General features: G+C 42.3%; 1 protein-coding gene across 5 annotated transcripts in view; it reads right to left on the bottom strand.

Annotated features, from left to right (window-relative positions):
• Nucleotides 1-204: 204 nt before the first annotated feature.
• Nucleotides 205-23,955, bottom strand: part of itsn2b (intersectin 2b) — a 30,589-nt gene continuing 6,838 nt past the window's right edge. For 3 of the 5 annotated variants that reach the window (XM_023424974.2, XM_087178969.1, XM_087178968.1), the window contains 39 exons: nucleotides 23,152-23,229; nucleotides 22,085-22,177; nucleotides 21,713-21,776; nucleotides 21,392-21,579; nucleotides 20,864-21,124; nucleotides 20,199-20,301; nucleotides 19,888-20,024; nucleotides 19,264-19,327; nucleotides 18,896-19,033; nucleotides 18,676-18,764; nucleotides 17,843-18,105; nucleotides 17,532-17,681; nucleotides 17,244-17,384; nucleotides 16,890-16,977; nucleotides 16,375-16,514; nucleotides 14,320-14,501; nucleotides 13,435-14,207; nucleotides 13,213-13,334; nucleotides 12,772-13,038; nucleotides 12,469-12,665; nucleotides 11,888-11,943; nucleotides 11,337-11,503; nucleotides 11,113-11,143; nucleotides 10,864-10,985; nucleotides 10,496-10,592; nucleotides 10,162-10,356; nucleotides 6,734-6,855; nucleotides 6,397-6,503; nucleotides 6,079-6,262; nucleotides 5,646-5,744; nucleotides 5,338-5,421; nucleotides 5,121-5,204; nucleotides 4,852-4,914; nucleotides 4,179-4,328; nucleotides 3,892-4,010; nucleotides 3,715-3,797; nucleotides 3,524-3,607; nucleotides 2,890-3,063; nucleotides 205-2,659 (listed from right to left, as the gene is read on the bottom strand). In XM_023424974.2, coding sequence (XP_023280742.1) covers nucleotides 2,511-2,659; nucleotides 2,890-3,063; nucleotides 3,524-3,607; nucleotides 3,715-3,797; nucleotides 3,892-4,010; nucleotides 4,179-4,328; nucleotides 4,852-4,914; nucleotides 5,121-5,204; nucleotides 5,338-5,421; nucleotides 5,646-5,744; nucleotides 6,079-6,262; nucleotides 6,397-6,503; nucleotides 6,734-6,855; nucleotides 10,162-10,356; nucleotides 10,496-10,592; nucleotides 10,864-10,985; nucleotides 11,113-11,143; nucleotides 11,337-11,503; nucleotides 11,888-11,943; nucleotides 12,469-12,665; nucleotides 12,772-13,038; nucleotides 13,213-13,334; nucleotides 13,435-14,207; nucleotides 14,320-14,501; nucleotides 16,375-16,514; nucleotides 16,890-16,977; nucleotides 17,244-17,384; nucleotides 17,532-17,681; nucleotides 17,843-18,105; nucleotides 18,676-18,764; nucleotides 18,896-19,033; nucleotides 19,264-19,327; nucleotides 19,888-20,024; nucleotides 20,199-20,301; nucleotides 20,864-21,124; nucleotides 21,392-21,579; nucleotides 21,713-21,776; nucleotides 22,085-22,177; nucleotides 23,152-23,158 — 5,637 coding nt within the window. In that variant the 5' untranslated portion in view covers nucleotides 23,159-23,229 and the 3' untranslated portion in view covers nucleotides 205-2,510. Of the gene's footprint in view, nucleotides 2,660-2,889; nucleotides 3,064-3,523; nucleotides 3,608-3,714; nucleotides 3,798-3,891; nucleotides 4,011-4,178; nucleotides 4,329-4,851; nucleotides 4,915-5,120; nucleotides 5,205-5,337; nucleotides 5,422-5,645; nucleotides 5,745-6,078; nucleotides 6,263-6,396; nucleotides 6,504-6,733; nucleotides 6,856-10,161; nucleotides 10,357-10,495; nucleotides 10,593-10,863; nucleotides 10,986-11,112; nucleotides 11,144-11,336; nucleotides 11,504-11,887; nucleotides 11,944-12,468; nucleotides 12,666-12,771; nucleotides 13,039-13,212; nucleotides 13,335-13,434; nucleotides 14,208-14,319; nucleotides 14,502-16,374; nucleotides 16,515-16,889; nucleotides 16,978-17,243; nucleotides 17,385-17,531; nucleotides 17,682-17,842; nucleotides 18,106-18,675; nucleotides 18,765-18,895; nucleotides 19,034-19,263; nucleotides 19,328-19,887; nucleotides 20,025-20,198; nucleotides 20,302-20,863; nucleotides 21,125-21,391; nucleotides 21,580-21,712; nucleotides 21,777-22,084; nucleotides 22,178-23,151; nucleotides 23,297-23,955 lie in introns of all 5 variants that reach the window. The other 2 variants (XM_023424978.2, XM_023424975.2) reach the window with 2 other exon arrangements.

Below are 23,955 nucleotides of genomic sequence, written 5' to 3' on the forward strand. Positions count from 1 at the left end.
GATGGTGTTGTTTATGTACAACGGCTTAAACAGTCGAGCAGATAAATGTTTTTGAAAGAGATGACATGAAGTTGCTTTGCAGATTAAGTTTAAATCTAAAAGTTCATCGTCCATTCACCTCTTACGTATTGTAGTAGGAGGGTGAGCACTCAAAGTTTACAGTGTTAAATGTCACTTTTCTTAAGACAGTCAATAATTTGACAGTTTGTTCACTTTTAATGTATTTAATTTGACTTAAGAAACCCTGAATCACAGAGTGCCACGTAGAGGCCAAAGTGAGTACAAACAGCAGGTTACAGACTCCAGAGCTGTGAACAAGCAGTCTGAATTAGAGAGGCCATAAATTCATTTAGCACAGCAGCAGTCAATGCAGAGGGCTGCAGAAAATAAAAAGTGAAGCAAAAGACAAACTTTAACACCCCTACACAGACAAGGAAGGTAGTCCAGTCTCTTTGCACATTTTCCACAATCAAAATAAAACTTCAAATAGACTAAAAAAAACAAAAAAAACAGACTTGTTGATTGAATAAGACTAATTAATAGAAGAGCACAAATCAACAGGCCTAACAGTATTACTAGAGACCTAGTCTACTTGCAGTAAACTCAATCGCAGAAGAGTCATCTAAGAGATTATATTGCTTTTCAAAACAGTATCAACATGTGTCCGATGAACACATTTCTAACATTTTCCGTCACACGTTCAAAACAAGCCCAGTGGATACCAACTGATTATCCAAGATGACACAGCAAAGCAAAGCTGCTCCAAACCTTTGGATAGTCACACACGCATAAATTAAGAAATAAATACGACACATTTTTGTTAATATTCAGAGCACCAGCAGGTGCTCAGAGTTAGAAAGGAAACTGGATGCAAAGGACAAAAGAGTAAAAACAAGGCAGAAGACACCAAAAAGTCAACCTACAACATAAACATACAGCTTTTACACACTATATCCTTGTAAGGTTTTAATAGCAGATGTTTATAAAGGGCAGCTTTTTGAGGCAACAGAGATAGACAGTATTGTTATAAATGAGGCGGCGACTGGAGAATGACACTAAAAATATAGCAAGGTAAAAATGTAACATGTAACATACAAGATGCAAATACTGTTTATTGTTGCTGACAAACTGCCGATCTGTGTCGCCTCAAAATCCTCTTCATCAAAAAATGAGACAGGAAGACATGACTCAGCTGGAGGAGGAGTGCAAGGTGTAGAAGGAAACTTAATTCAGTATAGCTTTTTACACCTCTGTCATTTTTTCACCTAGATTATTTTACACACCCACTTGGAGATATTACTTGGCCTTGGCTGAGGAAAAAGCAAAGAAAAAGACATCTACCCAAAGAACATCATCCCTCCCAGTGAAACCGAATGATTTTAGGAACAGATTTTACGAGAGTTAAAAGATGAGTTGCATTAAGGCCAGAAGTTAGAAGTCAACTCCCAAAGTTGCAGCATCTCAAGAGCATCTCTACACTTCCAAAGACACACACACGCACGCACGCACGCACGCACGCACGCACGCACGCACGCACGCACGCACGCACGCACGCACACACACACACACACACACACACACACACACACACACCAGATAAACAAAAAAAGCGTTCAGTATTGTTATAGTGACTCAACCCAGAACAACGTAACCTGAGATCTTCCAGTGAACTGACTCCGGACCAGAGTTACTCACAAAAACTTCTCTTCCAGGTTGTTCAATGCATTTCATGTCGCTGTCCGTCATCTGCCATCTCCTGTTTACGATGCCCTAATTGTCACTGAGACCAGACAGCTTATGATGAATGATGATAAAGCAGGTCAACAGTCTTTTTCAAGTCATCAGTCACAACCTCCTCATCAACATATACATATATTGAAAGTTAACACTCGTTATCTTATCTTTCACTAAATGGCCTTAGTTGACCAGACTTGGCAGATTGTGTGTCAGTGACTGAATACTTAAAAACTGACTGAGACACAGAGCTGTGAGAGTCTAGACAAGGGCAGAGAACCTTTATATTTGTAGTTTTATTGCTTTATTAACAGCTCTAACTTCCTTCTGAAGGTTATAAATTATTACAGCCAAGGACCCAGATTGAGCTTCATGACAGACTGTGTCTCCACTGTTTAAAAAAGCCGCGCTGCAGTTCTTCTTTTTATTCCCTCACAGTGTAAATATGGTGCGGGTACAAACTCCTGCACTGACCAAGCTTCCCTTTCCCTCTGATGTCATCATGAGGGGAGAGAAAAACAGGTTTGATCCCTACTGGAGGATTCAGAGGACATAAGAAGAGGTATTATTAGTGCTGGTTAATATTAAATATCAAGGCCTGATGTGTGAAGGGGTATTTCATTTGATATAGGAATCTTCTTGGAGTCTATTTTAGGAATGTGGTTGGAACCATCCGAGTTTGTTTATGTGACAAAAAGCAGCTTATTTGGTTAGTTATCCTTATTTGGATGTCTCGGTAGAAGATGCGGTTTCTTATTTCAGTTCATCCTACATGTCTATTTGCCACTGAAGAGCTGCAGGTCGAGCCGGACCCACACTTCCCCTGTAGGAACCTCATGCAGCAGAAGACGTCGTGTCACTGGTCCTTTGTTCTCCAACTCTTTCTTTATGGTTGCTACGGGAACCTCCGTCCGACCCAGGAAGTCTGATATAAGAAAATAAATAAACAGGTGTTTGGAGGAACTGTAAGAAAAATGAACAAGGACTGGGTAAAAAACGTTTTTTCTACAATTTAGAAAGGTGAGTAGTTCAATTAGTTCATTTGGCAGTTAGATTTTTCTTGTCTAACTATGCAGATTTACAGAGGAATCAGTGGGAGTTATTGGGGGAGTATGAGCAGAGAGAGTGAGAGAAGGAAATTGGCAGGTAACTGACCATCAGGTGAAAACTGGTCTCTTTCAAAGATGGCGATGCAGAGGACGTCCTGGTAGAGGTCTTTGATGTGAAACTGACAGTTGAAGTTCCACTTGGGATTCAGAGTGTCATTTAGCGTTCTTGACGTGAACATCTGAGCTCCCATGGTCACTTCACAGTAAGGGTTACTTTTACCTGGAGGAGTGAAGGAAGACAGGTGAGCAGGGAGACGGGTGAAGGGGAGAGGGAGAAGGATGGTAACGGCAGGTAGAACCAAGAAGGGATTTGGAAAATGGAAAAGAGGAAGAGTGGAAACAAAAGAAAGATGAGAGAAGAGCAACAGCAAAGCAGAGTAAGGGGAGTCAAGAAAAAAGAAATGAAGTGTTAGACAGCTTAAAATGAAACCAAACACTAGATAATAATGAAAGGAGCGGCTTAAAGGACACAGAAAAGTCTCTGACTAAAAGGGAACTGAGGGAAAAAGGGATGACACAACAGCACAATTAAATGTGGCTTTATTTTGGCCTCATTAGGTGTCCATGCAGCGGTGCATGCAGCAGGAATTAAAAGCTGGACACAACTGTTCAAATTTATGACGTGTTTTTAAGTCCACTGAACTGTAAGGACATCCTGTAACATGTGTATTCAAGCTCACCATTGGGTTTTCCCGCCTTGAGCTCAGTGGCTTCTAAGATGGTGACAAGGAGTCTGCCGATTCCAGTAGCCTTCACAGATCGAGCTGAAAACGCGCACACACACAAACACACACACACACACACACACAGATTAATCCGAGATATCATCACGTGTTGGCATCAGCACGGCTGTGTGAGTGTCAAGACAAACCTTGATAGGCTTTTTCCCTTTTTTTCTTTTCTTTCTCAATAAATTCTTCAGACGCAGCCTTTATCTTCTGAACCCACGCCGTCCTGAAAAACACAAACACGGAGTAATTACACAGGCCGCCAAACACACCAAAATCTGTCTGGGTGCATTTATGTGTAAACATGTGTGTGCTGCCACCGTTCATTGATGTTGTCGGTCCTGAGTACGTAGACTCTGTCAATGTGTGAGATGTGGAAAATGGGCTCATCACTGGAGGGATCTGGCAGCTTCACCAGAACTTCATTTAACAGCACAGGCTGCAGAAAACAACAAGACACACTGTCATGCATCAAAAAACACGGCGGTAAAATTGACAAATTACATGGAGAAAAAAAAAAATGTATAGGGAAAATATGAAGACTCGTGTTGCCTCAAAGGAAGACATATCCTCATAGTGTGCGTGTGTGTGTGTGTCTCTCTCTTACTGGTTTGTACATCTTGAGCTGAACATTGTTCTTGTTGCTGAACAGTTTATCGGGTCCAGAAGAGGTGAACTGTTTAGACGCATGAGTCAGAAGCAGGAAGTCGTTAAAGAGGAAAGCCCACAGTTCCTTGTTGCTCTTTGCCTTGTGCATCTAGAAAGAAACAAGTGAAATACATCAGACGCATTTCAGATTTCATCCTCAATACGTACAATATTAATATTAATAATACAGTAACAAACATTTATAAATGCACTACGCTCCCTTTTTTTTAACTGCCTAGTCATGATGGTTGTATCATTGCTAACTGTTCAGCAAAAGACATTTATTCTCAAGCCAGATGGCAAATGTCAACATTTTTACTGACTGAAATCCTTCTGTTTGGGTTTCTGCTCAGATGAACTGGGCCACTCATCTCTTCTGTGACAATCTCTTCACTGGTCTTCCTGGTGTCTCAGTCGTCTGAGGCTTGTAACATGTAACCACGACAACCCGGGATCTGACCCAGTGGTGTTTCACATCTGATCTACCTGTACCCTCCAGACTTTTGCATTTTTAGAATTTAAAAGGTTATTCAGTGCGGTGAAAAATGCTAATTTTGTTAGAGTAGGAAAACCCTCAGAGTTGTTCACTGACCGTGTTTCCACAGTTTCAGAAACATTGCAGTGTTACTCACCTTCCCACTGTGGAGCAACTTCCTGGGGCCCAAACAGTTGGTAAGAGAGTTAAAGACCAAGTGCTGTGGAAAAAAGTAAATGTTATAAGGATTTTCATATGTTCTTTAGATTTGAGTGTTAAGGAAATGGTTGTGTGAACAATACAGACTCTCTCTATTCCAACTTATAAGATAATCAAGCTAATACTAACTGAATTTATAGAACTTGTATATAAATAGCTTGATTCATAGTGAATTGTTAATAGTGAATAGTTAATTAAGCTTAATACCTCTGCAGCACCATCACACTGTACGTGATTCTGAATCCATTCCAGTCTGTCAGAGTTCTCCTTCTCTCTCACACCCTCGTTAACCTGGTTAAGTCAAATGTTCAGCACAGAAACATCATTTAACTAAAAGGAAATGATTCTTTTCATCCAGAATACAGAAAAAACACCTTCAAATTAAATTAAAGTAACGAGTAAATGATTCAGTGAAGAAATGAACCTGTTGACAGAGTTCCTCCGCCCTCTCCAGAGCCTCTTTCAAAGGTCCTCGGTCAGCATGGCCCTCTGCAGTGCACTCCAGAATCTAAAGCACACACACACAGACACACACACACACACACACACACACACACACACACACACACACACACACACAAACACAAAGACAAAGACAAATTAATTACAGCCACAAACAAAAGACAAAAGGGCAAAACATTCTTTTTTTCTCGTTGCACACAGGAAGGTCCGTATTTGAACCATTTAATGAGGAGTTCAAACACAGACACGCTCATGAACACCATGGCCTACGTTTTTGATGTGCAGTGGGTAGCGTGTGATCCTCTGCATGGGTTTCAGCAAGAAGCTGGACAGCGGCATGCCCTTACACCTGTAGTCCGTGGCAATTTTCTGATGGGAATAAATGACAATATTAACAAACAGATTAGGAATCTTGTTTCCACTTTGTTTATAATTGCAGAGAATTTGCAGGTTTCGGAAAACCAAATGTTACACTTCTAAAACACTACATGCAACTGAATTTAGGACAAATTTAAAAACTATCTATCTATCAATCTAGTTTACGTACGTACATACGTGGCATGAAATTTGATGCATTGTAAAATTTTAATCACAAAGGCCTTAATATATGATGAACTCTGTTTTCTCTATCTTTGTGATAACGACTCCATGTTTCTTCTGCCTCATCGCAGACTTTTTTTTTTCACGCCCCTCACCCTCCTACCTTGAGGAAATTCTTGAAGTCTGGCTCGTTGTCAGTGCGAGTCTGGAGCAGTGTGGCCCCGTTGATCTGGCAGGAGCAGAAGCGAATGTAAGGCTGCATGTGGGACAGCTCTGCTGCCAGGATATCTCCAATCATCTGCACCGGCATGTTCTCCCCGCCCGTCTTCTTACGAACACGTAGTGCCCTGCAAATACACATGAATTTACATATATAAGCACAAACAGCTCTGTGTCTCTGTACAGCCAGAATCCTCCTGCACACAACAATAAAACTGCTGCATAATCACTCCATCAGACTCAATGTCCATGTGATATTTACTTGAGAAGTTTAGTATTGCAGGCCAGCAGTTCCTTCCAGTTGACAAAGATCATGGCCATCTCTGCATCATTCAGACGGCCCGACTCTGACATAGGCCTTTGGAAAACCTACACACACACACACACACACACACACACACACACACACACACACACACACACACACACACACACACACACATATAAAATAAATAAAAGAAAATGATGAATTTTAACACTGTCAGGTACGTGATCAGGAGGGACACATCTCATTCTCCTAAAATAATAACTGCTTCTCCACAGTGTCTAACTGTATTGGGTCATGACATGAGTTTTTCAGCAGGATGTGTGTGCATTACCTCTAGCACTATATTCAAGTCATCCATGTATCTCTCCTCAGTCTGTATCAGCTCATGGATGTAACCCTGTCTCTTCTTCTCCTGGGGGCTCAGTGTGTCCAGGCTGTTCAGGTCTGCACACCCTGCAGGAGAGGAAGAGCACACACAAGAGGGGCGGTTCATATTATTTTGTACGAAAAAAAGAAAAAGAAAAAAAGACTTCAACAAAACAACACTGCTTACACCACAGCATCACTTCAGCGCTGCATTTACTGCCTCCTGCTGGAGGTTCTGACATGAATAAAACAACAACAAAAAAACAGAAGCTGCTTTTCTCTTTTCTTACTGCACTGTCTTGTGTTTAAATGCACATTAATGAAGGTTTCACAAAGGAGGAGGAAGACCACAAAGGGGAAGAAGAAGAAGAGGTGGGTTGGAAAGGGGAACACGAAACACTAGATCAGCACACGCACACACACACACGCACACAATTACTTACCTGATACAGGGTGCCTATTAGCCCATTGTGAGGGTCCCATACAAACGGACTGGTTCTCCTTCACTGACCCTTCCCTTTCCCCTCGCTCTCTTCCTTCCCCCTCATCGTCTCTCTCATCCCAAAGGTTTAAAAAGTGAAATCTGCACTGTAAAGTCATCGCTATGACACCAATTCTGTCTCTCTGAGTATTCAAGTTGTCCATCTGTCTTCTGTCACAAAGTCTGATAGTACTCCGTCTCTCCTGTCGTGTTTGTCTCTTTCTCCTTCGGTGCCGTTATCTTCTCATTGCTGGTATCAGACTAAAACTTCTCCTAGACCAAATCTGTTTGTACCAAAACAGGAAGGGGGATTCTTTCTTTCTCGCTCACCTATTTGGTGCATGTTCAGAGTGGATAAAGCTTACTCTTTTTTCCAATTTTCCATGATTTCTGCTACAAAATAAACCAAAACAATTGTGTCCGGGTTAGATACCTAATATTAACACAGTGATGGCAGCAATGTAGCTAATATTACAGAGATAGAAGAAATTTGTAAAAACAAACAAAAGAAAAACAAATCAAAATTGTCTGAGAAGCAAACCTTAGGGACTACGTTGCACAGAAGCAGAAGGGCTATGGCTGCTAGAAGAAAGTCTAATTTTGATGAAGACCAACGGATGTAACTCTGCATCCAGCTGAGAAACGGTTGCTCACATATCTGTTCATCTTAATCGCCTTTATTATGTTGACAATATAAACACTGAATATAACACACACACACACACACGACCAAAGATATTTCACTGAGTATTTCATAATAAAAAACTTGTGTGATCCCAAACCAATCTTTATTTTTTGTTTTATTTCAGAATCAGAAAATATATTAAGCACATCTTCAAAAATAGTTCCACTCTCTTGTAACACAAATGTTCTGTCTACAGTGCTGGCAAAAGTCTGAGACCACTTTCTCATTCAAGTGGTCTCAGACTTTTGGACCCGACTGTTTATATCGTCAAGCCCTTGCTGCTATGAAATCTTGTTGCTGACAGTGTGGTTTACACAATTTGCTTGCAGCTATTCACTTGAAATGTATGTGAGGTTTGTGATAAATTGACTGATGCAACTTCTGAATTAAAATAACAGAAGACAGGGAAGAGCGCATTTGCAACAATTTCCTTTTTCTTGCATTAGGGTTCCTCAAACTATCATTTTTCATTTGCTTCCTTGATGTCGATGTACCTCAGTATTCATTAGACTGGACTCAGGAGTCAGTTCCTCATGTGAAGCTTGCATAGATTAGTTTTTCACTTGTTGGCCTGAGGAAAATTTATCCACAATCCTGACAGTAATGATTACAGTTGTTTTTCTCACCGTGTAACGTGCATTCACTTTATGCACAAACAAAAACCATCAGAGCAGCAGCAAAACAGCATTCAGTTAATATGAGGAGAAGCAGTTTGTAATGTCACCCCATGAGGCAAAGCTTATGTCTGTCGATGGCTTTGAAACAGTTCGCCATATGGTGAAGAGTCGCTTCATCTCACTTCAAAACTACTTCTTTTCCTTCCGTTGGTGTTAACAGCTGACCTAGTTATGGCTTTCACATATAGAGATGTACACTTTTGCTTGTACCATTTTGTGTCCAAATGAAGTGAAACTAAAGGTGTTCAAAGGCATGAAATCAAAAGCCCACTGCAAAACGGTTAACGGTAACAGGGTTTACATAAGGTGAAGGGTAAGAATTTTTATTTTTAGCAGGTTCTCCTCTCAAGTTTCCAACTCAATCATGAGCAAAATTACTGTTGATTGTGTCCTGTCTTATTCCTTTTTTTCAAAATATTTCTTTTGTAAATATAGAGGGTCAAACTTAAGGGCTTGTTTCAAGCATTTTTAAAGACAAGTACAGGATGGTTGCACATGAACACGGCCTGGAATTTGGACTGTCCACTCTTTCTCAAATTACCCACAGGCTTGAGGGTTAGTACAATGTTTCTCATTACCTGAGAACAAGGCTTAGAAAGTGACAGTAAAGCTTGTGTGACATGTCTGAACATCTCTGAGATAAATAGTGGGCTCTATGTGAGCTGAACTCCCAAGACAGAGGGAGTTAGAATGGAAATAAGGCTTTAAACAAAGAATAGAAATAATGAATAAGAAAAGGAAATTAAGTGAGAGAGAGAGAGAGAGAGAGAAAAAAGGGTGACATGTGGAAGGAAGGAGAGAGAAAAATAAGTGTCTTATGAGGGGAAATGAAAGGAAAGGAGAGGGAGAAGCCACAGAGAGACCCACTATCTCTCTGCTTCAGACACTTTTTCTGTGCTTCAGCATCATCAGTTCACAGTCACCAAAGGCACCAAGGCTTTAACAATTGATAGATACAGCACTGAGTAGTAGGAAAGTTGTTTCAGGTCCTGCTTCATTCAAAGGTAACACAGGAACCGTTTTCATTTTCTTCTCAAAAACACGTACTCACACAGTACACTCTCTCTCTGTCTGTCGCTCTCACACACACACACACACACACACACACACGGTAGCATTATCTCAGTGGGAGAAGTTAGTGGATAGGGAGTCCAGAACCTCCGTCTCTTCAGAGAAGAGTGCAATAGTGGGTCTCTCTGAAGTCAGGAGGAGAGGAAGAGGAGGTGGAGGAGGAAGAGGACTTTCTACCGCCCTAGAAGGAGAAAGAGACAGAGGCCGGGGAATGGAGAGACAGAGAGGAAAGAAGAAATACAGATTGGGAAGGGAGGGAGGAAGTGACACAAACAAGGAAAAAGTGAAATAGTCAGTGAGAAGAAGGGATAAACAGATGAAGAGGTGGGTGGATGAAAGAATACACGTGATGGCAGAAGGCGGTTGCACAGATGAAGAACATCAGGATAAGGATCAGTTAGTCACAGAGGTTTGAAGCAACATGGGAGCAGAGCATCTTCATTTACAATCACGATATGATGTTTAAGAGATTTACTTACACTGCTGGCTGGGGTCGCACTCTGCTGTGGTCATCGTAACGTAATTGATTGGGAACAGGCCAGTGACGCCATTGATCTCTCCTCTCCACCAATCAGGGTCGTTCTTGTCTAGAACGTTGATCAGCTGACCTTTGGAGAAGCTCATCTCATCCTTATTGGAGGCGGTGTAGTCGTATATGGCGATCACCTGACAGACTGAGAGAGAATAGGACAGAATGTTCTCAGCCAACTATTTTATCACATCACAATTGTAGAAAATGTAGCGGACTGTTTCTCTCCACCTCTGGCTTTCAACTGACTTGCAGAAAGGTGTGTGTGTGTGTGTGTGTGTTACCTGGCTGGAGTGCTGGTGTGGACTTGCCGCTGTTGGATCCTAATATTTTGACATGAGAAGCAGGGAACCAGCCCTTCTGTCGCTTTTTACCACGGGCCTAGAGTCAGAAAACACAAAATAATGTGGATATTGAGGTTTTAACCAGAAAGCGGAGATGTCGGCCAAGGTCACAAGCCAAAGGGTTGGGAAAGAAGTTGTTAAGAAGTGCTGAGACTTCTGGCTGTTATGCTGATTTGGGGCCACAGCTGCTAAAGTGCAACAGAGTTCAGTTTAGCATAGGTAAACTGAATCCCAGACCCTCTGCGGTTACCTCCTGTACAGTACGATAGATCACCTCAAACAGGTCTGAAGAGCAGTCGAACACTGACCTGCAGTTCTCCAAGCCACCAGCCAGAGGCGTTCTTGCTGAGGATGAGGACGAGCTGGCCATTTTCCAGGTTTAGCTGCTCAGGTCTGCTAGAGGAGTGGGCCCTGATCACCTGGCCAATCTCTGTGCACACAAAACAGAAACCGAAATTGAAACTGCAGCAAAATGCAAAAGAAGGATTTGTGTTCTTATAAGTGAGCCAGAGACAGAATTATTATTTTATTTAAAAAATAAAAGACGATGAGCTTACCTGGCTTCTTCTTTCCAGATATGCTTGATGTCTAAAATAAAACAAATTATAAATCTGTTAGAGTCTGTCTAATATATCATCAGTTAAAATCTTTAAGAGCACTACACAGAAATACAGGGAGTGAAAAAATATAAAATTAACATATTGCAATATAATACATCATCCATTATCACCCAGTTTTATGATACACTAGTTTATCCTATATATGTGTAAAGAGTTCTTACATCCGTCTCTTTGGGTGTGATGTAGTTGTTGGGGAAGAGGCCTGTGCGATCACCTATAGAGCCGTGCCACCACTCTCCCTCTCTCTTGCTCACCAAGATCACATCTCCCTCTCTAAACGTCAGATCACCAGGTTCTGGAGACTCATAAGTGTACAACGCCACGTATTCTGGAGAGTAAAAGGACACATGGTTTCAACTAGACCAGAATGAATGGCCACAAGATTTCCAACACATCTATTATGACAACACATTTATTTCAGATAATGTGGTTATATACTGTATGTTCAATGCAAAATATACCACAAAGGTTGTAGACATAGTGGATAAACACATAATCTATGTAATTCAGCAAGAAATCCAGATTTCACTGTGCCATGAAAAGCAAGATAAAACTAGTATATAATGCCATGTGTGCTCCTTAGATGTTGAAATATGAGCTAGACAGCAACACATGAGTGTATAATGTACAGTGAGTAACATATGAAGATAAATATTAACTGAACTACATTAGGCCGATAAATAAGGAAGGTTGAGATAACGTCTTAGTGTACCTTCAAGCTGCAGGTTGTCGCTGGACTCTGACGCATCAGGAGGGGAACTCTTCCTGCTATAAACACAGAAAACCAACATTACACTACCACGCTTATCAAATTAAAGCTTCCTCATCACTGAGGAGGGACACAACTATTTCCTTGGCCTGAATTCCCACCATACTGGATTTGTTATCACACCTGTTGATGCACTCACAAGCACATCTACATTGTCATGTGACAGATGCTTGTTTTCTTTGACTTACATTGAGTTAAAAGTGACCCAACGGCTACAGGATATAATGGCATGGAAAGTGGAGGACAGGTATGTGCTTTGTGCTACCGAGTTTATTTAAGTTTATAAATGTAGTACAAAAAAAAAAAGGATCATGACTAATGATTCAGATATTTTGGCAAGTCTTACCAAACTAGTGTGCAGATTCAAGTTTCAGGGATCGTGCCAGCTAAGTTAATCATTGGCCTTCATGTCTGATTTTGATATAGCTGTCAAAGTCTCTAGAATAGACTCCAAGAGGAATTTAAAATTAAAAAATGTGAGACAAACCCACTCCCACTAGTTTAATTATGGGAAGCAAACTTACTCTGAACTTTCTTCTTCTCCCAGCAGCGTCACATATGTCTTGGGGAACCAGCCCTGTTCACCGTTCAACTCTCCCAGCCACCAGTTCTCCTGCTGCTCCAGCACCTGAATGACATCGTCCTTATTAAAGTTCAGATGGTTGTCTGTCTTCGCTGTCCATGAACACAGGGCCTGGGCGAGCAGGTTACCAACCACCTGCTGACAGTAGCACAGAAATAAAGAAAGTACAATGAGCATGTGCAGACAATAATCATACCGTCGTAATCAGAGGCTAGTGGCTCATCCAGATCTGTAAACTTCTCACCTGTCCTTGTGTCTCCAAGGTGGCAAGGTTTGGAGAGTGTGTTGGTGTAAAGGCAGACTTTGTGCCTGCTGCCTTGGCAGCCTCAAGGACACTGGAAAGCTGTGACTGGAGCGGCACTTTAGGAGCGGTGGCAGCAGCGGCAGCAGTATTACTGTTAGCAGTGTCTGATGGGGCCATTCTCTCGACGTAGCTCTCTGGGAACCAGCCCATCTTCCCTTGTTTGCTGCCATACAGCCAACCTTCCTCCCGCTCTGTCGTCTCATCAACCTGAGAAAAAGAGACAGGGGAGTTCGAGAGAGAAGAAGGGAGAGGTGTAAAGGCATGGACAGCGAGGAGCAAAAGTAAAAGAGATAGATAGATACTTTATTTATCCCCTAGAAGGAAGAGACGGGGAATTTTCGGTTCAGTGCAGCCCTTTTGAGACATAATTGTCATGCTTACCTCAATGATATCATCCGCATTGAAGCTGAGCTCTTCGTTGTTTCGTGCAGTGAACGGGTAGAGCGCTTTGAAGGATGTGAGAGCAGCTGACTTCCTGTGTTGTGTGGCCCTGGGTTGTCCACCTAAAGCAGCACAAGAATTATTATGTGATTTGACCATTAATAGACACTGAGGGCAGAAAGAGACTACAGAGAAGTATAGAAATGAATGAGTGTGTCTCACCCTTCCTCTCCTCCAGTCCTCTCAGCAGAGACGTTAGTTTCTCCTGAATATCCAGCTTCCCTCCTCCACCCAGGTGCTGCTGCTGACGAGCTGTCTCCTCCTTCCTCTTTCTCTCCTCCTCGGCTTTCCTGCTCCCCTCTTCCTCCTCTTTTCTCTTCCTCTCCTCTTCTGCCCTCTTTCTTTCCTCCTCACGCTTCCTCCTCTCCTCCTCCAGCTGCTGCTGCTGAAGCCTTCTCCTCTCTTCATCCCTCTTCCTCCTGTCCTCCTCCTCTCGCTTTCTCCTCTCCTCCGCATCTCGGACAGCAGCCTCGGCCGCCCTCTGTCTTCTGCACTCCTCCTCCTCCCTCTCCCTCCTGCGCTCCACCTCTCTTCTCTCCTCCTCCCTCCGGCGCCGCTCCTCTTCTTCTTTCCTTCTTTTCTCCTCTTTCTTCCGCTCCTCCTCCAGTTTCCTCCTCTCTTCCTCTAGCTGCCTCCTCTCCTCCTCCAGCTTTCTCCTCTCCTCCTCCTGCCTCCGTTTCTCTGACTGCCTCTGACGCTCCTCCTCTTCTTCTCTTTTCTTCCTCTCCTCCTCTCTTCTCTTTCGCTCTGCCTCCTCCTTTGCTCTGAGCTCTCGCTCAGCCTGCTCCTTGGCAGCCTGGATCAGAGCCTGTCTCTCTCTCTCTTCCTCCTCCCTCTGTTTGGCCTCTCTCTCCTCCTGAAGCCTCCTCTGACGCTCCTCTTCATCTCTTCTCAGCTTCTCCTGCCATTGGCGCTCCTTTTCCATTTTAATACGCCTGAGAGTGGGAAGCAAACATTGCCAATATTGTAAAAGTTAATATATCAAGAGGAAATGTACTTTTAACTGACATTGAAATCTAAAATTAAACCAGTGGAAAAGCAAAATACCTCTGAGCTTCCTCCTCCTCCTTCCGCCTCCTCTCCTCCTCCTGTCGTGTCTTCTCCTCTTCTCTCCTCTTCCTCTCCTCTTCCTGCTCCTTCCTTCGAATCAGTTCACGCCGTTTGTCCTCTTTGATGTTCCGTAGTTTCTCTAATGCTGCCTGCTGCTTTCTCTGGCTCTCTCTCAGCTCCTAATGTAAACAATAACAACACACATTTACTGGCGGAAAGATATGAGGCTGAATTTAAGATTGAACTGACTAGACAGTTATGATGTGCTGTACACAAACAACATGCACAAACACGTAGTGAGCCCAAAGGTGGCTAAATATTTAGAAGAAAAAAAAGATTCAGAGATAATTCAAAGCATAAGAATGAACCTGAGGAAATGAGATGTGACTGATCGAGAAACATGAGCAGAGCAATGAACATTAGAAAAGACCAGATTAGACCAGCTGAGAACAGTGAAAACCTTAAGTAGGTAGAAGAGGTTACGAAGGCAGGCCAGCAGACAGAAGACAGCCTGAAGCATAGAGTCGTCAGCACCCACATACTGTAAAGTTGGGGAGAAGGGATATGAGGTAGGTGAGAGGGAGGAGAGGAATGGGATCCAGTGTAGGAAAGAACAGAGGATTTCCAAAGGAGATGAGAGGAATAAAAGATAAAGATAACAAAGGGATAAAATCGGTAACAGAAGGCAAGAAAGTGGGTTATGAAGGAGAAGAATGATTGGAGGAGGAGGAGGAGGAGGAGGAGGAGGAGAAAAACAGAGGCATAAGGGCCAAGCAGCAGTAATTAGTATGTAATATCTGTGGGACTTAAAGATAGACACTCAAAGTTTGTAAGGGAAGTAACAGGAAAAATAACCTTGACTACAACCTGCTCTGCAATAAAGCTTCACACTGGCAGCAAAACCCTGATTTTATGTAATTTAAGAAACACACTTCTGTTCAGATACTGGACTAACATGGCAATGTGCTCAGTCAGCACTTTATTCCATTTGTAGTGACTGATACTTACAAAGAATAAGTATGACTGCTTGGGGGGGTGTTGAGTGGTTGTTGATTAATCAGGCTGAAAAAAGTAAATGACTAATAGTCCACCTTCCATTACAACTACTGACACTGTATTTCTTCAAGCTAGTCAAAACAATACTGTTGTGGAGGAGTATATAACTAGCCACCGATGGAAGATAGTAGTAGTTTAGTGAGAAGCTCCCAATGTGAACTAAAACTGTGAAAATGTAAGGGAAGGTTCTGCTAAAAAAGACTACACTGTGGTGTCTGCAGGGAGTCAAAAAGTCGATATGAAGTCTTTTCCGTCTCTTTAATGCTGGGCACATGAAAATCAAACAAGTGTTGACTGGTCAGGCTATCGAGCTTTCTCATGGTTGAAATTCTGACTTGTCAAACAAAATAATATTAATGTTGGCGGCATTAGATTGAGGAGTGCTGGGTAGAGTCCTTTTGTTGTACACTGTTTCTCTGACTGTGTCCAAAATCACTCCCTCATTCACTGCTCTCTCTGTAACAGACACTCAATAGTTTACTCAGTAGTGAGCAATAAATTGGGATTTCAGTCACTTACTAATCATCATCATGACTGACAGCTGTAGAGATCCACAACAGTAATTTTACATGCCTAGGACACAGTGTTTTTTGTGGCAGACAGTAAATGTAGTGGCACTATATAGTAAACAGGAAGTGATTTCGGGCACCATCATTGCTCACTGGCACAATTAAAGTGAAAGGAGTCCTCATCAGTGTTAATTGTTTGACGTGGCTGCTGTGGCATTTTGCATTGTCTGCCCAACCCAATTGAACCCTACACAGTCCAGCAGTAATGTAGAATTTCTGATTAAGTGATCCGCATACCACAACAGCACTTTAGCCATTTAGTTTAGATGTAATGATTGAGGACATTCTTAGATCTGAACACATGCTCCATGTTATTTGTGGTTAAAACAGGCTTGATGCGAATGTTCTGTGTGAAATGATGATTACTTTAATTACTTTAGTTACTAGAAGTTAATTTAACAACGCTATTTTTGTAACTTATTCCTACCTGCATGTCTTTGTTGTACTGGTCCATCTCAGCCAGTTTGGCAGCAGTATCTTTCTCAAGAGCTTCCAGCTGCTCTTGCAGTTTCATACATGTCCCCTTTTTCTCTGAAACACCCACCTTCAGGGTGGACATGGTCGCCACTAGAAACAGATGAAATACAGTTAAACAAGCCAGAACCTTCCCTGTGAAAAAGGCTGCTATGACACCAGGTCGGTTTGCTTCCCAGACACAGGTGTACTAAGAAGGAAAATGAGGTTTACAAAGTGAAAAACTCTTTAAATACATTTTCATATATATTGCACTCTCTGTTTACATTAGCAATAAAGATATTTTAATGCTTCTCACAACTTTTTAGTATTTTCATTTTTGCACTGGTTTGGTGCATTATTTCAAATAACTGCATATTTTCTGAATTTATTTTACTACCCAAATTGCCCATTTAATATATTCTTTTATTTAATATCTACTCTAAGCTGCTGTTCCTGAGCTCTTTATGTTCATCCATCAGCACTTACCAGGCAGGTTATTCAGAGTCATGCTTTTGAGTTTCTCTGTCAGCCTCTTCTGCTCCGGAGTCAACTGGGACAACTTCCTCTGGAACTCCTGACCGAGAGGAAATGCATCAAAAGCAACAAGAAATGCGTCATTGGAAGAAAATGTTCAGGAAAACAATAATACACAATTTCCCAGGGAAGCAAAGATCAGACACATGAATCACAGATAACACAAAATGGTTACAATCAATAACTGTCTTGGTTACTTTGCCACAGGAAAATAGTGTCAGAAAATCACATTTACACCTTAAACTTAGAAACACATTGGAAAAAGAAAAGAGAGAGAGAGACACACACACACACACACACACACACCTCTAGCTGTTTGTGCAGGTTGTTAATGTCTTGTTGGCGTGTCTCTTTCCTTTGATTAATCAGATCCAGCTCTGTCCTCTGCAGCTTCTTCTTATTCTGAATGTCACGCAGCCGATCTGAGATCTGACGATGCTTGTTACCCTGAGGTACAGAGAGACAGAAAGACAGATAGAGGTGTTAGAAACTTAATAATGGGTGACAGACATCTGGACATAATGAGGGTACGTCTATGAACGGCTTATGTGTTGCTCTGAAATAAACTCTAGATATTGTCTCTTCACCACTCACCACAGCCTCCAGCTCCATCTCCAGACTCCTTTTCTTTGCTTTCAATCTGATTATATCATCCTGCTCCTGCTCCTTCTTTATCTGGAGCTCTCCTCGCCTCCTTCTCTCCCACTCCTCCTTCCTCTGACGCTCAAGCTCCCGCTGTGCAGCCTGGAATGATCACAGACAAAAGACACTGAAGTAAATATATATTCACAGAAGTGTGAACAAACATTTCTACTATTAAAAGAAGGAAACATTCATACAAAAAAATCATCCTTTTACATACAGTATTTACAGCTCATTCAGAAAGCTGTAACATGCTCCCCCACCTCTTTTCTCTCTATCTCTCTCTGTCGCTCCTCTTCTTTCTGCCTCTCGAGTTCCCTCTGTCGCTCAAGCCTCCTCTCCTCTTCTTTCCTCCTGAACTCCTCAGCCTCCCGAGCCTCCCTCTCTCTCCTCTCTCGGTCCTCTCTCTCCTTTTGAGCCCGCCGCTCCTGCTCCCTCCTCTCTGCCTCCCGCAGCGCCAGTCGTCTTTTCTCCAGTTCTGCGTTTCCTCGCTCCAGGTTGGCTTTGAATTTATCCTCAAATGACACTGAATATAGACGGGTAAAAAGTTTATTATGATTGTGAAGTCAAATCCTGGAAATATTTACTCTGTTTTATAAAAATGCACAAATAATGATTACTTATTTGAGCTTATATGGTTAAAATATGTTGGAAAGTTAAACCAGAAGGATGGATTACACAGAAACTCATAGACACAACTCTCCTATCTTACCATAATCAAAAACAGGTCCCAATATTTAAAAACAGCTGATACAAACTTTAAATCAAGCTTCTACAACTTGCTTTGTGATTATGATAGTGTGTACAAATCCAACAACAAAGTATTGCCCTACTCTACTTTAGAGTTACTTGGATGTTTTCAACTGCCTATGACTGTGTATGTCACAACAGTGAGTGTATGTTTATGGTGATCAATGGAGAGTTTGGCAGCCAACTCAGCTGCACAGCTGTGATCCATAGCCACTGATTGTAGTGAGTTTGGTTACTAGGTATGGTTTTAGCCTTGTATTATCTTAGAGAGAACAAGCTTTAACACTGTGCCAGTAGTTAAACGAGACTGCACTCTCTTTGCTAGTGTGGACGTGTGAGCACTGACTGTTGGTCTTGGCTTTCTGTGGAGGTTCTATGTCCAAGTCATCAGTCAGAGCAGCATAGAGAGAAGAGCTGGATCCATTCATTGCACCCCTGCAATAGTTAAAATAATTTGTTTAAATACACACAATTCAAATATTCAATAAACAGTCACATTATTGTAGTCAATGTTTAATGTTTCAATAACGTATTTCAAAACACTTTTTTGTTATGTGTGCAAATACCTTTGTGAGGGTGGTACCAGCTCAGTTGGGAGTGTTAGCGGCAGTGGTTGTCCGATCTTCGCCATGTCTACCAGATGCATTGCCAGAATAAACTCCTCAGCTTTCAGCTTGCCATCCTTATCCACATCTGCTAAAGTCCTGCAGAAGAGTTGACAATGAAATGTAAAAGTTGTTTTTGCATGATTTTACACTGACAATATTACCTTTGAATGCAGAAGAATTATATACAACTGAGAAAAGTATACTGAGTTTAGAAACAAATATTTAGCACCTGTAAGACAACCAAGGTCCTCAGTATAATTACAACTCTGTTCATCAGCTGTTTTCATCACTCACTCACACACACACACACACACACACACACTCACCAGATGGTGGCCAGCTGTGTCTGAGTCAGCATTGTGGTTGCCATGGAACCTCTCACCTGTTGACCTGGTAACAAAAATGACAATGTCAGAACAACTGTATGGCACAGATGTGTGGGTGTGGTGGAGGACGGATTTACTTAACAAATAAAATTTAAAATGTAGCATGTGTAGAGATGGGGCAGCCCCGTGCAGATGTTTTTGATAAAAGTGTCTAATGTTGAATGGGAAACTAGAAACATTTAACCTGAATGGAAAAGATGATGATTAAAAGGATTGTGACAGCATGAACAACAGTGGGTATCATGGGTAAGGTGTGTGGAGCTGTATACTACTGTCTGTGCCTAGTTCCATTAGAGAGGAAACCATCTGCAAATCTAGCTGAAGTAAGTGAGTGAGTCTTTGTGTGTGTATGTGTTTGTGTATTTGTATGCGTGTGTTGAGAAACTGTCACTCCTGTGTCTCCACTTCCTTAGAGTTAACTAAGACTCGATTCACATCAAAAAACAACTGTTACGAAATGATCAGTGGCTGTTGTTCATGAACATCCACGCCTACATTCCATGCATAGTTTGGTTTTGTTTGACCTAAACACTGTACATACACACATTCACACAGACATCATACCAGTGAGGTATCCAGTCATCTGTTTATCCAGGCTGTTGAACTGCTGTCTGTATTTAAGTCTAGAGGCATGTGGCACAGCCCAGTCACTGGGACCAGCAACCATAGGGGACATCACAGAAGGGGATGAGGAAGCAGAGCTGAAAGACAAACAGTGACATGAAAAAATTAAAAGATGAATGCAACAAACTTCAGACATCTTTGAGTGTTGCATCTTTAAAGAGACTAACAAGATAAACAAGGTGCTGATTGTGTAAAAGGGGGAAGTGCATAGTTCTTCCAAATTTCTATGTAAATGTGTGGGTATGTTTTACCTGCTGGATCCCAGGTCCAACAGTGATGAAGCCTTGTATAAACCAGCAGGAGAAGAGGAGAGTCCTAGTGGAGAGGAGTAGGTGGATGCAGATAGAGGTAGGCCTAAAACCACAAAGCACCAAAACATATCCATTTCTATAATAGTGTGCAACATTTTTAGGACATTTTGTTCTAACACCTAACGACAGCCATAACATATTATCCTCCCAAAATGTATACTTTTTTTTTTTTAAGTTTTCAGAAAGGGGAGGAGAGTCCTGCAGAGGCTCAGTGATATACTATCATGCACTCACTGTTGTACCCTTGTCAAGGTCAGGGAAGCTATTTATATGGAAATGAGACAGAGAGACCTGACTCTGCAAAACTGGACTAGGATTCATTTCTCCTGTTTCCCCCCCAAAAGCTGCAGAAATATTTCATCATCAGCACTCTGCTGCAAACATATGTATTCTCAGAGCAGGGCGTTCCTCCTCAAAGGTTTTTATGCCACAGGACACAGATAATAAGCATCGAGCAAGTGATAATCACAAGACACATGAATACATTCAATCATACTGGAGACCCTCCTGATGACTTTTCTTCCAGAGCAGTGACAGATACACAACAGAATAGAAAAAAGAAGAGAAGAATCCAATAGAGAGATAAAAATGAGAATCACGCGTACCAGTTGCCAAAGCTCCAGCTGGGATTGGCTGCAGAAGTCCCATGGTGCCGTTTGGCAGTGTGGTGTTTCCCATAGTGGGCATCAGGGGCCTGGTGGGGTTGGAGGCTATTAGAGGGCTTAGACCTGTTGCTGTAGGAACCAAAGAGGTGAGGCCTGTCATTGGTGTCAAAGGTGAGAGTCCAGGGGTTGCCATGGAGATAGGGGTCAACATGGCAAAGTTTGCCCCGGACATCATGGGCATGTTAGGCACAGAACCAATACCTAGGACACAAACACACACACGCACACACACAAACACACGGTACACCCATTAGATGGCACAGCAGTCAACATGTATATACACAATATGTATAGAGACAATCAGTTAGACAACCCTTAGAATAGCCAGCCGTCAGCTGTTTAAAATCACACAAGGAGACTTATTTGTATATGAAGTTACAGCCAAAAACACATTTTCACATCATGGACAGTTTAGGAAAACAATTACATTCCTGACTATACAGTATCCATATATATGTAATACTGTACCATAGGCTGGGTTGGTCATAGATGAGGTGGGTTTACTGAGGCTGGGAACAGGCACTGGAGGCTGCTTCATGATGATTGGCAGTGCTGAGGGAAGCGGCGTGCCCTGGAGTTTTAGCTTTATGAGCTTCATAGCGATGGAAAACTCCAACCTGTCCATCTTCCCATCTTTATTCATATCAGCCAGAGACCTGAGAGACAGAGGAAAAATAGAGAGTGAGAAAAGAGTGTTAAAATATTCAGGTATAGATTTCAGTGAATACTTCCAGAGAACCGATCATTCAAAAAAATCTCAGTATGTGTGAATGTGTGTGTGTTTCTCACCATATCTCAGCCAAAACTGAAGCAGGCAGCCCTGATTGGAGGAAAAACTTCCTTGCCTGCTCCCCTGCAGAAAGAGACAGATAGGGAAGAAAACGAAAAACAGAAGAAAACTGTGAGGGTAATGGTTCTCCTGCATGCATCACCTTAAAAATATGACTCTTACACATCACTATATACAGTATATGTGACATGTGTGTCTTGGTATTATTGTGGGATTAGGGAATCGTTTTGGTTTAAACAGTTGGCGTTTATCAGTTTAAACAATGGGAAAAGGTCTGACTTGTAATGTCTCATGTAAATGTGCTGTCAGGGCAATCACTGTGAGCATGATGCGTCAACAGTCTCTGCAATGACGTATGTTTGTGTGTGTACCTGAGACATATCCCATTGATGGGGAGAGGGTGTCAAACTTCTGATCATGCTTGTCCCTCTCCTCCGGACTAATCGCCCATATACTCAGACCACCTAGAGAGAACAAGAAGTCACAGGTTCAGATAAATTTGAAGCATCAGACATGGAACACAGACCTTAAAGTCATATTAATACCAGGCCAATCAGCTTCAAGGAGTAAGTTTACTCATTTTTCTTAGGCAAACTTGCTTCTTGAAAAGGCCCCAAACTGTTTACTTTCTTACTGTTTAAATAATCACATAAGTGTGAATTACACACAAACAACACGTAAATCTGAGCAAGGCAAACAAGCAGATATTTTGCATGAATACAATTTTATGACTTGCAAATAAACAAGCTGGAAGACAGGAGTACACACGCGTGCGCGCACACACACACACACACACACACACACACACACACACACACACGAGAGACAACCCCAATGCCAGCCTTGGCGGCAGTTAAGAGATGAGAATGCACCGATATTGACGAAGTGATAATGAAGCTCTGTGTTGCCAGTGGTGCTGTGTCACTTTGTTCAGACAGGAGGGTAGAACAAGCTCAGCCTTTCACTACTATTTACCCCACCAAGGCCGACTATACATCAGTGTTTACTCAACAGTCACATCAGCAGACACACTGAATGGACAGTTCACTACATCATAGAAAAACATAAACATTTGCTCTACCTTTAGTCCTGTAACTGGCACTATAAACAAAGCTGGTGTCATAATATGGAAAAAAATTGGAACCAACTTCAAACTGACAGAGCACAACTGCACTAAATGTAGGACTCAAAGTATGCAGTTCAACACAAGGATAGCAGAGACAAATTAATAAAACAGTGTGCATACAGACAGACGCACGTGCAGCCAAACGCAGTCATCGAACTGGGAATTATTACTATACCTAGCACTGTATTTGCCCCAACAGATCTGCAGAGCCAAAAACCACACACAGCTTTCTCTCCACACAGACGTACACTTCTGGTTTGCTGCCCTCCTTTACACACTCACTCACACACATACACACTGCAGTGGTCTTACCATTCATATTTGCAGGTGGCAGAGGGAGACAGAGATGGGGAACTCCCGGTGGTGTCCTCAGCTACTGCTTGCAGCCATCTGCAAAACACACAGTCACAGCCCAGTCATCAGTCAATACTGCAGCCAAGACAGGCCAGCGCTGTCACTGAGAGCAGGGAGAGAAAACAGGGGAGAGAGAAATGGAGAGAGAGGTTGGGGGGAGTTTGGGGGGAGGGAGGGGGGATTCTGGTCAGTCAGCACAGTCAAACAGGGCTCCTCCTGTTCTCTTCAGTCAGGAGCAGTCTGGCCACATCCCAAACCTTTTAAACCACTAGGACTTGTTCCAGTACTATCCACACTGACTCTGTAGGGGACCATAGATCAGTGCAACACCACTACACAGCCTAGGCTGACAAACTCTCATAAGAGGACATTTACACTTTATGTCCAGAGGACTACAAAACCCTGTTCAGTACTATGTTGGTTCAGATTTGGCTCTAGTAACAGCTGGCACAGGCTGTGTCAAAGCCTTGACAAATAACCTAAATAGTGTTGTGGTGTTAAGCAGACATCAGTTCTTCATGCAGCTGCCCAAGTTTTCTCTGCAGATGCTGCCAGAGGTTACCGTGGACACGAGAGGCAGCGATCTACAACATTCATCTACTTTGGGTCGCCTCAAAAAATAAACAAGTATGCTATGTTTGCGTTCATTCACTGTGAAGCCTTGAGCTTGTCTACCTCATACAAGACCATGAGTCCACAGCCAGGCTAGCAGCTCTGTGAGGCTGTACTAAGGCACAGCAGTGCTTTGAGATTTGTGCTAAT

This window comes from Seriola lalandi, unplaced genomic scaffold (assembly GCF_002814215.2).
Source record: "Seriola lalandi dorsalis isolate HSWRI2012SDOR001 ecotype SW California unplaced genomic scaffold, Sedor1 jcf7180002054763, whole genome shotgun sequence".
NCBI lineage: Eukaryota > Metazoa > Chordata > Actinopteri > Carangiformes > Carangidae > Seriola > Seriola lalandi.